The sequence below is a fragment of the Astatotilapia calliptera genome, chromosome 16 (assembly GCF_964374335.1).
Source record: "Astatotilapia calliptera chromosome 16, fAstCal68.1, whole genome shotgun sequence".
Lineage (NCBI taxonomy): Eukaryota > Metazoa > Chordata > Actinopteri > Cichliformes > Cichlidae > Astatotilapia > Astatotilapia calliptera.
In genome coordinates, this window is record NC_137437.1 from 21,245,353 (window position 1) to 21,260,301 (window position 14,949).

Here is a 14,949-nt window from a genome sequence, read left to right on the forward strand (position 1 = left end):
CAAAGTATCTCATCAACCGCGAAAAACAAATAGTATTTGCTAGCTGTTAGAAAAGTCATAAGCAAACACTGACCTGAAAATACTCCATGCCATTTTTCTATACCACCGAGGCAAAAAAAAAAAAGACATAAAATTAAGAGGCATTTAAAAAAATATATTTAATACAATACAACAAAGATATCAGTGACAGCATAATTCTATATATAAAAATAAATATTAACAAAAATGTAAGGTGTAAATATGAAAATATTTTAAGTTTGTCTTAAAAAAAAGGTTGTGCCAAAAAACAAAGAACATTTCTACTTAGTTTGTCTGAGGTGTTGCAGTGCTTCTGGTGGACTTGCCTCCACATTTTTATTGCTAATCAAATTAGCGTTTTTAAGCTACACAGCTACTTTTTCTGTCTAGTTAATGTTAGACTTTTCTCAGCTTCAGCATTTGAAAAACAACACATTTTATTAACAAATAATGGGTTTACCATGTGAATTAACCCTATCTGTTATAAAGTTGTAGAGAGCCAGGGCACATGCTGCCTAGCTCCCATGTTCATTTTATTGTTTTTGTTATTAACCATAGTTGCTAGTCGCTACCTTAATGCTACTTGCCTGTCTGCAGGGAGCTGTGTGAAGTTGTGTATCAGCTAGAGGCAGTGTTGCCAACTCCACAGTAAGAAAAATCGCTATTGGTTGTCCTAAAAGTCGCAAAATGGTGTCATTGCCTAATTTGCATAATTGGCCTGTCTAATGTAATTGTAACTTATGTTGTAGGAGAGAAAGAAAGAGGACTATCCTCTGCCCATGAGGGTTTTGGCACGGGCAAGGTGCCCACGGCAGCACCCGCTGCTTGTTGAGAAGAGTGATACTTGTTTTCACATCAAAAAGTCATCATAAATAAGTCTCCAATAACACCAGAAAAAAGTCGCCAGATTTGTTGCTAGTCGCTTTTTAGAAAAACAGTCGCTAAGGGGGTCTGAAAACTCGCTAAATATAGCGACAAAGTTGCTAAGTTGGCAACACTGGCTAGAGGAGGCAAAGCTGACACTGCTGGCATTAAACCTCCTGTAAATGTCAGTAGTTTTTAGTCGTGATTAGCATCTGAGAATGGGTTTTACCGTGCATACATTAGGTTTGATACACTGGGTAAAAATGTAATTTTCTAACCTTTGTGTCATCACTCACTTGTTAAATCACTTCGTACTGCACACTTCTTCCACCAAAACGCAGCAAACATGGCCGAGACCCTAAAGTTATCTAGTGGTCACAGTACAATGCCAAAAAACGAACCATAGATGGATGCATGTTAGCGTTGTTTTCATGCATAACAGAAACCGTATCAGGCTGTGTCTTACAAAGTAAGAAATCATAGTCAGATTGCTGCAAAGAAGGAATTGTATACAAGACAATTATTATGGTTAATATAGTTGTTTCCCTAGGATTAATTTTATTGTGGTAAAAGTAGCAGAATAACTACTTTAGCTGATATAACTGTATGGATCAGGATAGACACAAAAATAGGACATATAAAATGTTACAGTTTTGGGATTTAGACATTTTAATTCATTACTCTGAACATGAGGTATTTGAACAGCTAAAGTAAAAGCATTACTACTGGAGGGAGTGATTACATGGCTTCTGCGATTGGGATGTTAAGTGCTGTAAATCTTCTGGGGTTCTTGAAAACAGTTATTAATGCGCAAAAGCACAAATTGTTATTAATGTCATCTAACAAACTGAGTTTAAACAGGTCAACTTTTCTGAATGATTTTGGTGTTTTCCCAAGAGGACAGGCTACTGGGAATGTTAAGGGCAAAATACTTGCAAAGTACTTCAAATTGTGCACTTTGCAAATATGTGCTGTAAGCATTCAGGTACTGGAGGGCTTCCCATTCTTCTCTTTCACCCATACAGCCTTTCCCTTCATCCATCCTTCTCTACAGATCTCTTCACATCAATGCAAACTCTGCTTCATCCTTTGACCCATCCCTCACTTTTCTCCCTGAGCTCTCCTTTCTTAAAGTTGGACCTCAAAAGGTACTGATCCTGTGCATTATGAAGCCTCTTTTTTCCAGGCTCATATTTTTCTTTTCCCTCTCAGCCTAACTTGATGTGCGACAACCTCTTGAAGGTTTTCAGCTTCCGTACAATCCAGTACCTCAAATCATTAAATATTAGACAGTGACTTCAATTTAGGATCTTCCGTACCTCAAATCATTAAATATTAGACCCCATAACAGCCTTGCTGATTTAAATTATTGGTTGGATTTTCCTGACACTTTCAAAATAAAACTGTAGAACTTATTTAAATATTTTGTGTGCCTCTTACTGCGCTGATTGATTTGGTTTCTGTTTAATCTTGCAGCAGCTCCCTGTCTGATCATCAATAAAGCAAGTACTTCTCGATATGTCTGAGAACTGATAATGTTATAAAAACTTTAAAGGAACAGATTTTTCCCCTGGAAGACCACACACCAATTGAATTACTGTGCAGAAACAAATTCCTCCCACTGACAAGATGTTAGTGATGCCATGACAGCTAACTGCACTCTTCTGGCTGACAGATGATGTTGGGTAGAAAGAAAATATCCCTAATTTTATTTTATTTTTTTTGGATTGTTACAGGTTTTTTTTTTGGTTTGTTTTTTTTTTATTTGCTTTTTGGGATTTTAGATTCCAAAACTTGGCCATTCTCAACAAAATCATCTGCATGGATAAATTCCACTACAAACCAGAGGAAGAAATATGTAAATCTGATTTGGAGGTGATCTGCCACGTTAGATATTCTCTGGATTGACTGAGAGTATATCACATTTCACATTTGATATCGATGGATGCAGGTTTGAGCTAAAACAATTTATTTGACATTTTTTAATTTAATACAAGATCCAAATATCAGTATCACTTGACACTGGCCCGGTTGACTGATATATTGGTATACCTGGGAAAAAAAATGACATTAACTGAACTCAGTGGCCAATAATGTTGATTATATCATTTTTTTTGCCGGTTACATTTTTTTAAGTGTGATAAAGAACCTTAAGACACATCACAGCTATTTTTTTTTTTAATAAAAAATATTTCTTTGTTTCCTTGGGGGGAAAACACACAAAAAGGAAAAAACAAAACAAAGTAAAGAGGCTAAATTAAATATCAGTACTGGCATTGGATAGCAGCCAGATTTTTATATCCCAGAATTTCACAATCTGCATCCCTGGTTGATACTGATGTTTTTGCGTGTGTTTAGTTTTTGGGTTTTTATGTGGTTGTTTTGGTCTTCTTGCTCTGTATCTTCCATTTTGTTCCAGTCATTATGAAATACAACTGTATTCAAAACTTGCATTTAACTACTGATTTTATCCATTGTTCTGATTTTATCTGTTTTGATTTTATATACTGTTTTGTTTGTTTGTTAATTAGTTTGTTTGTTTGCTTGTTTTAATCAATTTTAAATCATGCTTTTTATTTGTTTTTGTTTCTAATGTCTCTGTAAAGCACTTTGAATCACCTTGTTGTTGAATTGTGCTACAGTGGGGCAAAAAAGTATTTAGTCAGCCACCGATTGTGCAAGTTCCCCCACTTAAAATGATGACAGAGGTCAGTAATTTGCACCAGAGGTACACTTCAACTGTGAGAGACAGAATGTGAAAAAAAAAATCCATGAATTCACATGGTAGGATTTGTAAAGAATTTATTCGTAAATCAGGGTGGAAAATAAGTATTTGGTCACCTCAAACAAGGAAAATCTCTGGCTCTCACAGACCTGTAACGTCTTCTGTAAGAAGCTTTTCTGTCCCCCACTCGTTACCTGTATGAATGGCACCTGTTTGAACTCATCATCTGTATAAAAGACACCTGTCCACAGCCTCAAACAGTCAGACTCCAAACGCCGCCATGGCTAAAGACCAAAGAGCTTTCGAAGGACACCAGGAAAAGTATTGTAGACCTGCACCAGACTGGGAAGAGTGAATCTACAATAGGCAAGCAGCTTGGTGTGAAAAAATCAACTGTGGGAGCAATCATCAGAAAATGGAAGACATACAAGACCACTGATAATCTCCCTCGATCTGGGGCTCCACGCAAGATCTCATCCCGTGGGGTCAAAATGATCATGAGAACGGTGAGCAAAGATCCCAGAACCACACGGGGGGACCTGGTGAATGACCTGCAGAGAGCTGGGACCAAAGTAACAAAGGTCACCATCAGTAACACACTACAACGGCAGGGAATCAAATCCCCCAGTGCCAGACGTGTTCCGCTGCTGAAGCCAGTGCATGTCCAGGCCCGTCTGAAGTTTGCCAGAGAGCACATGGATGATACAGCAGAGGATTGGGAGAATGTCATGTGGTCAGATGAAACCAAAGTAGAACTTTTTGGTATAAACTCAACTCGTCGTGTTTGGAGGAAGAAGAATACTGAGTTGCATCCCAAGAACACCATACCTACTGTGAAGCATGGGGGTGGAAACATCATGCTATGGGGCTGTTTTTCTGCCAAGGGGACAGGACGACTGATCCGTGTTAAGGACAGAATGAATGGGGCCATGTATCGTGAGATTTTGAGCCAAAACCTCCTTCCATCAGTGAGAACTTTGAAGATGAAACGAGGCTGGGTCTTCCAACGTGACAATGATCCAAAACACACCGCCCGGGCAACAAAGGAGTGGCTCCGTAAGAAGCATTTGAAAGTCCTGGAGTGGCCTAGCCAGTCTCCAGACCTCAACCCCATAGAAAATCTGTGGTGGGAGTTGAAAGTCCGTGTTGCTCGGCGACAGCCCCAAAACATCACTGCTCTCGAGAAGATCTGCATGGAGGAATGGGCCAAAATACCAGCTACTGTGTGTGCAAACCTGGTAAAGACCTATAGTAAACGTTTGACCTCTGTTATTGCCAACAAAGGTTATGTTACAAAGTATTGAGTTGTATTTTTGTTATTGACCAAATACTTATTTTCCACCCTGATTTACAAATAAATTCTTTACAAATCCTACCATGTGAATTCATGGATTTTTTTTTTTTTTTCACATTCTGTCTCTCACAGTTGAAGTGTACCTCTGGTGCAAATTACTGACCTCTGTCATCATTTTAGGTGGGGGAACTTGCACAATCGGTGGCTGACTAAATACTTTTTTGCCCCACTGTATACAAATAAACTTGCCTTGCCTTGCCTTGTTTTAAAGTCTTTCAGTCCTTCATGACAGCATAGTGAAATTCTATCATGCACATTTATGATCTCGACCCCAGACTGCAAACTGATGAGATACAATGCACAACCAGTGATAGTTGCCAGTTTTTTTGGCAGTCAGGAAAGTGATCATTGGCTGATAATGATGTACAGCCAATAAAGGTCCACCCCTAAAAAAGATTACTGCTGCCAACGCAGCATGTTCTCAATTTATTTGCCATCCAATAACATTCTCGAATTAAAGGCCATCAAAGTAGAATCAAAATTTAACACTATTTTAGAGTATGCCAGATAGCATTATAGGGAGCACTGAAATTTTCAGAGCTGAAGAACAAATTTAATCCATGATAATAAATAATAAATATATCAACAGATCCATTAAATATGTTAAAAATTTTATAAACACACAATTTGATGATTATTAATGGAGTTTGCCATAAACGTCTATACGACTGAAAGGGTTTTTTTGCTACTACAGGAGTCCAGGAGAAGCTTTTAGGCATTTCCACTTTTAAGACCCAGAAGCGACGTTTAAACAGTCCTATCCACCCAAAACATGCACAACAGTGATAACACTGTGTCATCACAGTCAAACAGCAACAAAGTGGCAAAAAGCCAAACTGTCAGAACCAGAATATTTTAGAACAAAAGACACACGTCAGTAAAGAAGCAGTTCGCAGTACTAGAATGGTACCACGGTGATCCCTGATTGTTATCATTATGACTGTTGTCACAGTATGTGCAAATGATCACCACTTCAAAACACAAGCTTCTTGTGGTTGCTTTCATTAATTCAATCAGTCAATTCCATGCTCCTTACATGGTGCAATTTCACTAAGGGTCATTAATAGACTAATGGCTCACTTTTACACACAAAACACCCACTAAGATTCTCACACTGTAAAAGATTCATGTTATTGGTTTAACATCTCAACAAAAAAGCATTACATTTCTTAGGAAGATAGGGAAGAGCCACTCTCAGAAACATACTAGGTACATGAAACCATAACTTTGCTCTGTATAAGCAGGTATATCATCCTGATTTACAGTAGCAGAGTGAGTGACACTCAAGAAATTACTGTAGATCCATAGATTGTGGTCCTGTGGTAGCCACTGATTTCTTTACAGCACCTTTTCCTAAATGTTATGGGGCTGCTTTGGTTGTGGCCATGTTACTGTTTACTCCTTGGATCATTACTTTACTATTATTTGTGTTTTAATTGGACTATGGGGAAAAACTGCTGTTTCCTATTGAATGAGCTATTCTCAAATACGCCAGGAAATGTACATTTCTTGGTAAAGAGTCTGTCAATCTGTGCTTTTAGGGAAGAGAAAGAGCTGGCACAAATACAGCAAGAAAATAAGCTGTGCACATGTCAGCCTATTATTAGCCAGCCTAAGTCCTGGCTGTTTTGGATGGGTAAATACAGAGCTATTGTTCTGACTTCATTCAGTTGCCCTTTGAATGGCTAAAATTTACCGTGCAAGAATAGAACTGTGATTTTTACACAGATCAACATAATAAACATGATAGCTTTTTATGTATAATTAGATTTCTTATATACAATGCATTTATCTAAACTATACCTATTTCTCCAACCACTGAGAATCACTAATAATCTAATATATGACAATGCCCTTATTTTTACAGATGATTTCTATTCAATAATAGAGTCAGCTTGACATTATCTCTTTTGTATGCTGCCATTTATTTCGAACAGCCTCGATGTAAAATGCACTCACGTGCTCTAAATAAATGCTGATTGTAAGCCCAGTGTAACACGGGAAGCACCACTGACTAAGCAAAGATACAGTACTTTAACCAAGGATTAAAGCTTTAGATTCCCGCGACTAATTACACCTTGCAGAAATGTGATTAGTGAAAGCAGTCAGAGTAAGCAGAGCACAGACACGTACACGAACCTATATGAGCAAGTATAGGCACATGATCAGCTGCATACAACGTAAACAACAAGACGCTGCTAGACGCAGAGGCAGTCTGGCAGTGAGCGTTAATGGCTGTATGGGCAGATGGACATGCAATGGAAACCATCATATGGCTGCATCACAAAGAGGATTAGCGTTTGATCCAGCTAGTGATCTAAAATGACCCAGCAGATGCAGCAAGAAACACAACTCTTAGGAAGAGCTTGCAGTCTCTTGGCTCTAAACTTTAAGCCTTCCTATTATTCTCATCAGACTGTTTGCTACATAAGTGATAAAATGATATTTCAATATTACCATGGAGACTAAGTAAAGCCTCAAATTAAGCATAGGTATTAAGGTTTAAGGAAGCTCACACAGCTTATGTGAATTCACTAAAAAGAGGTCTTTTCACAAGGTGATGTGAGGGAAATTTAAGAGCATCCATTTTCTTCTTTTTGGAGATGTTGCCACTGGACACCAAAGTGTGATCCACTGAGCATCACTTACTACCAACAGATAATAAATAACAATTATGATACAACACTAACAATTATACAAGACGACTTTTATTTCATTTATTTAAAGGTTTATATATTTTGGGCAAAATATCCAGCAGAACGTTTTTCTTTCCATATATCTAAACGATTTCCTAAAGCTTATATTATTCATCAGTCACGACAAATATAGCCCATCTTTAAAATTTTAATATTTTCTTACAAGATCTATTTTCTTTGCAAGCGAGCGTCGAGAAAAAAAATCGCATAAAAATTGAATAAATGCATCCGTTTAAACTTTGATTCAGGTGCATTGTAACTTGGCTACCTGGTGTCCTCATTGCCCCGGACAAACTACGCATTTCTAACGGTGAGTGCAGAGGTGACAGCCGTGCCAAAGAGGACGGAGATCAGGGAGTGCTCAGCTGGGATTGCACCGAAGTCGCCAAACGGCATCCCTAAAGACCCAGGCGGGTATCCCGATAACCCGAACGTACTAAAGCAAAGACCAAAGCTCAACAATAGAGGGGACACCCGAAAACCTGCGGATGAGCGCTCGGAAATGTGGAAGGACAGATGATGCGAGGACGGATGAATCCACTCATACTGCAGAAATTTTAAAAAGTAGAACCATCCCTGCGTAATGCATCCCACAAGAGAAGAAAAGCGTAATCTTTCACTGCTTATTGGCACGGAAAAGAGGAAAACCGTCCTCGTTGTACATACCTCACTCACTGTCTCCATCCCACTCAGACTTGTGGTCCTGATGATATGATACCGCGTTGCTCCAGCATCCTAAAAAGCACCGTTGTTCGACTGAGGAGGGGGGTGAAACATGACGGCGGTGGTGCAACTGGACTGACGTACCGCTCTATGAGAAGCGAACGACCAATCAGAGCGCAATCCGATACAAGCCTCACCAATCCGCTCTAAGGGAGAGAGTGAGGGCTGCTCAGAGATACTACTGTAGTAGCAAGGTAGATTGACGCTGTGGGAGAATTCATCGTCAACTCCTGCAAACTGTTTCAAACCAGACAACACGTTCATCCCGCAGATAAAACAGCTGAGTGAATGAAGTGAGTACTGAGGTATTTTGTGTTTCAGTTTGTGTCTTTCTAAAGATACACTTAAGGTTTGTGTGCTTTTGTTGTTTTGTTTTTATTGCCATGATGTTTAGATAAAGCAGGGGGCAAACACAGGTAACAATATAACAACAAATACAAGGTTAGCGAGATCACCCTCAAACACAATAACACAACAGGTAACCCTGGGAAAAGGTTCATTATCAGTCCAAAAGACTAACTTATTGGCAATGACAACGATATGCGAGCAATATATGTTACCTCGCCAGGTCCTCTGGATGTTACTTCGGGTTCTGGCTCATAGCCAGTCACGGAACCCGAAGTAACAAATAGGTCTAGTACTGTAGTTATTGTGACATTATTCTATAAGGTAACTAAGAAGATTCTATTAACCTCCTAATAACTTTACTTACTGCCAAATGTTTCTTGGTAGTAAGTATAGAGGTTGTACTTATTACAAGTACAAAAAGAACTGGATTCCTATTTTGCCTTAAAGGCATAAATCTTACAAGGTGGTGACTTGAATAACCATTTTCCCTCAACAATAATCAACAGATAAATTTTTATACACAAAAACGACACTTTAAGTGTTCCAGATTAAATTTAAACCATCTTCCCTATTCTTTTTTCTTTTAAAGTATTTGACTACTACTAGACTGTCAAGAAGCACTTTGCAATGACTAAAAAGGAGCCAGTATATTTCTAAAATCCGTGCCAATAAGCACCTCGTTAATGTTGAAAATGTGTACCTAGATATAAAGTGCACCATATGCAATAATGCTGAAACACTAGATGGATATTAGCACTTTTAATTTTTTCTTAATATACATTTTCTATCCAGAGATGCTTTCTTTTCTTTATTAAATAAAATAAAATTTGCGGTTTGGCAGTTTAATAGGAACCAAAGTGGACTGTGGCCTAAGCTCTATGGATAAAAGTTTTCATCCAATGACTCTTTGAATTCAGGTGTTTTCACTCTCATTACCACGGGCATATAAAATCAAGCACCTGGCTCTGCAGTCTGCCTTTACCAATACACTGTAAAATGTAATATTGTGTTTAATTAAAAATATTAAATAGGCTGAACTCAGTTTTTATCAATTTGTTATTAGAACTCGATTTAAATAAGTTAACAGTACTTTTTATGCAAACGCTGATAAACTAAATTTATTTGAGTTGTCTTAACTTAGAAAAACTAAGTAAGATGGAAGTTTTGCTTCTCAGTGCGGAAGGATGAAAGATGTGTTTTGAAAATGCCATGTCACCACCGTCCTCCTCCCTCTCGGATCAGTCCGCATGTTCATTGTTACCATCATTTTTTATGGAATATGTTGAGCAAACCTGGAAAAGCGTCAGCTCAAGATATTATTGTTGTCATTGCTGTGGATCTTTACCTGATACACTGACTTGGTGAGTAAATGTTTACTCTTATTCAAACTGATTTTGTGGCTTCTCTTAGTTTAGCACCAGGTTTATAATCTTGCTAGCTAGTTAGTGTTAGCCTAGCGTTGCTGCTGCGGCTGGGCTCGTGTTACTTAAAAATTAACACTACAGCCTTAAAAACCTCACGTAAAAATATGTCTGTGAAATTTTCTGTTGATTGTTTGAAATAAAAAAGTGAGATAAGAGCCCAGACAAAATTCTTCGGGAGGTGCAGCCGTTAGGGTTGGGGTGGGGTGTATTTTCAATCCATTGCCATAACTAACTAACTAACTAACTAACTAACTAATAGGGGTGCAATGATACACAACATTCACGGTTCGGTTCGGTTTGATACTTTGGTGTCACGGTTTGATATTTTTTCAATACAAAAAAATGTTCATGCTTTTTTAATTTGTCATTTATTAAAATGATAAATATATATTTTAACTCAAAAGTACAGTTTTTAAATTTAATGTTGCTGAAACAACAAAGTAATAAAAATAATAAATCTATCTGATCGAGAAATCACTCATCTTTGGAAAAGAGAGTTTATTACAGAGAAATGGCTCTTTCCAAAATAAAAGCTATACTATAAGCTTCTTCTGGGCTTTATTCTCAGCAGCATATTAAACATATCAGGTCCCCCATAAGGAGAATCATGTGCTAACGGCTGTCTAAATGACTCGGGTAAAGTTTGTAGCATGCGTGCTTGTTGTTTTTGTCTGCTTCGATTTGTCTTTGCACTAGGATGATGTTGGAGTAGTGTGCAGTCATATTCATTGTGTTCCCCACTAGTGCTGTCAGCGTTAATCTGAAATGACGTTAACGCCACAACACGGCAAATCTCCATTAACCACGGATCGCCCCGTGCATGGGGCTGGACAGCGTCAACACGTTAACGAGCTAACTGCGCTAACGCAGTAGTTCCCACCCATGTAATTGAGCATTGCGTGGCACATCCAACATACTGTTTTACTTTTGTCCATGACACGCTTACCTTCAGGGTCATGCTTCACATGAAAACCAAAATAGTTCCAAACGCCAGATCTGAATGAGGGTGGGGGAGGTTCAATTTGCCATGTTGCAACGAGAGCTTAGCTTCTGTCTTGCTAGCTTGCGCTGCGCTCAGTGGATCTGTGCTCGACAGTGCAGCCTAGGCGGAGTAGTCGAACGCAGATCCACTGAGCTCTCAACACAGACAGCATCGTCAGAAGAAAAGTTAATAAAATAAATTTTTATCTATCTATCTATCTATCTATCTATCTATCTATCTATCTATCTATCTATCTATCTATCTATATTAGGGGTGCAACGATATTCGTATCGATATTGAACCGTTCGATACAGTGCTTTCGGTTCGGTACGCATATGTATCGAACAATACAACATTTGTAATTTATTTTATCAACTTTCCTTCTGACTATGCTGTCTGTGTTGAGCGCTCAGTGAATCTGCGTTCGACTACTCCGCCTAGGCTGCACTGTCGAGCGCAGATCCACTGAGCGCTCAAAACAGACAGCATAGTCAGAAGGAAGAGCGCAGGGCAAGCTAGCAAGACAGAAGTTAAGCTCCCCTTGCAACATGGACCTCCCCCCCCCACCCTCATTCAGATCTGGCGTTTGGAATTAGTTTGGTTTTCATGTGACGTATGACCCTGAAGGTAAGCGAGTCATGGACTAAAGTAAAACAGTATGTTGGATGTGCCACGCAATGCTCAATTACATGGGTGGGAACTAGTGTGTTAGCGCAGTTAGCTCGTTAACGTGTTGGCCGTCTAGCCCCATGCACTGAGCGATCGGCGGTAGCTCGTTAACGGAGATTTGCCGTGTTGTGGCGTTAAGGTCATTTCAACGAGATTAACCTGAAAGCACTAGTGGGAACACGACGAATATGACTGCACATTTACACCGACATCATCCTAGTGCAAAGACAAAAACAACAAGCATGCTACTAACTTTAGCCGAGTCATTTAGACAGCTGTTAGCACATGATTCTCCTTATGCTGCTGAGAATATAGCCCAGAAGAAGCAGATAGTATAGCTTTTATTTTGGAAAGAGACATTTCTCTGTAATAAACTCTCTTTTCCAAAGATGAGTGATTCCTCAATCAGATACAGGGCTTGCAATATCGCTAGCCCGACGTCCTGGAGCTAGCGATTTTTTTCAGTCGGGCTACCAAAATCTATCTCTGCCCTGCCCGTCGGGCTATTGTAGGAAGGAAAAATATATGTCAATGCTTTTGCATTCTTTCAGAAATGTAGCTGGGTAATTATGTCATTGGCATCGGTGAGCCACTGTCAATATGTGACATATTGAAATCGCGTTTGAATTTGCGCTTGTTTTTTGCTTTCACTTTGCAATCGTGCGAACTGTGTATAGAGAGCGACAGCACTGATCTGTGAGTGATGATAATTTGTGCACCAATTCCTCTGACATCGTCTTATTAATCGTTAGCTTACTATGCAAACATGACAAGTGAAATCTCCCGCAGCAAGCTTAAACATGTGAGAGGTTGATCGCGCAGAGAATCGCTGAGCGTTATGTGTGTGAGTGCGTGTGTAAAAGCAGCAGGATATATATTTCAGTTCTGCTGAGCCAAATAAGACAGGTCAGGGTGAAGAAGTGACAGCCAAAGAAAAGCTTACCACAAAACGGAGAAGTTATGACAAATCAGACTATAAGGCAAAAAGTGCAGCTTTATGGTTTCATGGACAAAATAATTTCTGTGGCTGCAATATGACGAGCTAAATAACCAGGGCTGCACATAAGTGGTCCGCAGGTGCGCATTCGCTGTCAAAATAAAAAACACGCACAAGGGTTAGGGTTAAATTTAAAAACTGTACTTTTGAGTTAAAATATATATTTATAATTTTAATAAATGCCAAATTAAAAAGGCATGAACATTTTTTTGTATCGAAAAAATATCGAACCGTGACACCAAAGTATCGAACCGAACCGTGAATAAATATATATATATATATATATATATATATATATATATATATATATATATATATATATATATATATATATATATATCAATCATGTTTAACCTGAGTAGCAAAAGACCGCAGGAGTTAGCTGTGCTCGCGGACTTTTATCAAGCCTTGACCTCCCGGTCAGCTATCGCGCTGGTGGATAACAGAGCTCTTTGAAAACGTGGAAGCACTTTTTGCAAATATGTGATATTTTGATAAATTAAGTAGATATTTGAGCATTACATAGCTACATTCTTGCTGCTGAAAATATCTTAAAAGGTTATTTTGTGACCCAGAAAGGGTAGTCTGGGGAAAAGGAGGATCGCATTTGTCAGCCACGGTTGTCGGAGCCTGTGTGTACTGTGCGTAAAAACGTATTACTTTTTCTGGGTCATAAAATAAACTTTTAAGATATTTTCAGGCGAGAATGTAGCTGTGTAAAGTTCAAGTATCTGCTCGATTTATCAAGACATCACATATTTGCAAAGATGCGCCGAAGTTTTCAGAGATGTCCATTTTTTCATGCTTTGTGGCAGCTTTTGAACATCTGTGACATCTATTAATGTCAAATCTAGCCTTTATTTAACAACATAAGCAAAATGTTACAATGATTGCACAGCCATTAAGGATCAAATCAGTTTCTGAAAAATTTTCTGTTTTTTCTCCCTCTGCTTGCTTCTTACTGTCTTTGAGGCTCGGGACCAGCACTCCTGTTGTTGGACAGAAAGACATCAGTAAGTATTTTGGTTTTCCAATATATTAGCAACTGTCAGTGACATTTATATTAATCAGGCTGAACTTTAATCATACTTTAGATCATCCTGTTTTACTTAGTGTTTTATTTGTGCTTTGGTTTGGGGAAGTTGTTTCTTTACTGATCTTTTCCTGTCTTCCGTTATTAGACTTGAGATATGACTGCACTATGCTGTTGCTGGTGACTCCAGTTAATTCTACAAGACATGCTGTGTAAGTAAACAAACAACAACAGTTTGGTCTGCATTTCTTGAAAGATCACATCCCCTAAACTTAGTTTAGAGGGTCTACACTGTATATAGTGAAGTCTGCAAGTTTTCTAACAGCAAAATTTGTTTTGTGCCCAAATCATTTTGCACATCATTAGAATGAAAGTTCTTGGCCATGTTTGCATAGCCCTTTTTAAAATGATGCTTTCATGACATTATTGTGTGTTGGGTGGTGGTCACGGCTATCCAGACTGACAATTGGGACATTGAATGTCACCTCTCCGGTGGGGAGGGAGCCTGAGATTTTGGAGTCTGTTTTATACCAAATGCAGAAAAAAATGTTTTAAGAAAGCAATTAAGTTCATGTTCCAAAAAATATGATTGTTTGCTTGCAGGACAACAGGAGAGATGAGTCCTCCATCAAAGTGTCAGTGAAGATGGTCGCCTGCAGGTTCAAGCTCATTGCATCTCCAACCCACATCCACTGCCACTGTACTTAAGGGAAGTTAAAGACCTTTCTTCTGCACTTACATTTGGATCACCTCGATCCATGATAGTCATTCAGGCAGTAATGCCTGGACTGGAAACAAGCCATGCTTAAAATATTACAACATTCCAGCTCATGTGTTGGAATGAAAAACAAATGTGTTGTTTAAATTAGAGACTGCACTTGTGACAGAACAACAAATATTTTATTTTGATTATATAAGTAAGTACAAAACAAACTTGTGGTAGGCCTAAACTTATTTTCAGAATAATTACATCTGAGACTTTGTTTCATTGTAAGATAACAGTGATGGCAATATTATTGTTTGTTGTTCAGCAGAACAGTGTCCAGTATGTTGGCTGTTATACTTTGTTGTGTTTGAAAATAAAAGTTGGGCTCATTTTAACATCATTACAAAGTG

The 14,949-nt window shown here is 38.6% G+C and overlaps 2 protein-coding genes across 6 annotated transcripts in view; one reads left to right on the forward strand and one right to left on the reverse strand.

Annotated features, from left to right (window-relative positions):
• The window catches only part of b3galt1b (UDP-Gal:betaGlcNAc beta 1,3-galactosyltransferase, polypeptide 1b), a 64,002-nt gene extending 55,546 nt beyond the window's left edge, over nt 1-8,456 (reverse strand). The window contains exon 1 of the mRNA XM_026145252.2: nt 8,324-8,456. The gene's annotated coding sequence lies outside the window, so the exon portion shown is untranslated. The remainder of the gene's footprint in view (nt 1-8,323) is intronic.
• Nucleotides 7,972-14,949, forward strand: part of LOC145420947 (uncharacterized) — a 32,101-nt gene continuing 25,123 nt past the window's right edge. For 2 of the 5 annotated variants that reach the window (XR_013902190.1, XR_013902191.1), the window contains exon 1: nt 7,972-8,673. Coding sequence is in view for 1 of the 5 variants with exons in the window: in XM_080290435.1 (XP_080146561.1) it covers nt 8,669-8,673 (5 nt within the window). In the remaining 4 variants the exon portion in view is untranslated. The other 3 variants (XR_013902189.1, XR_013902192.1, XM_080290435.1) reach the window with 3 other exon arrangements.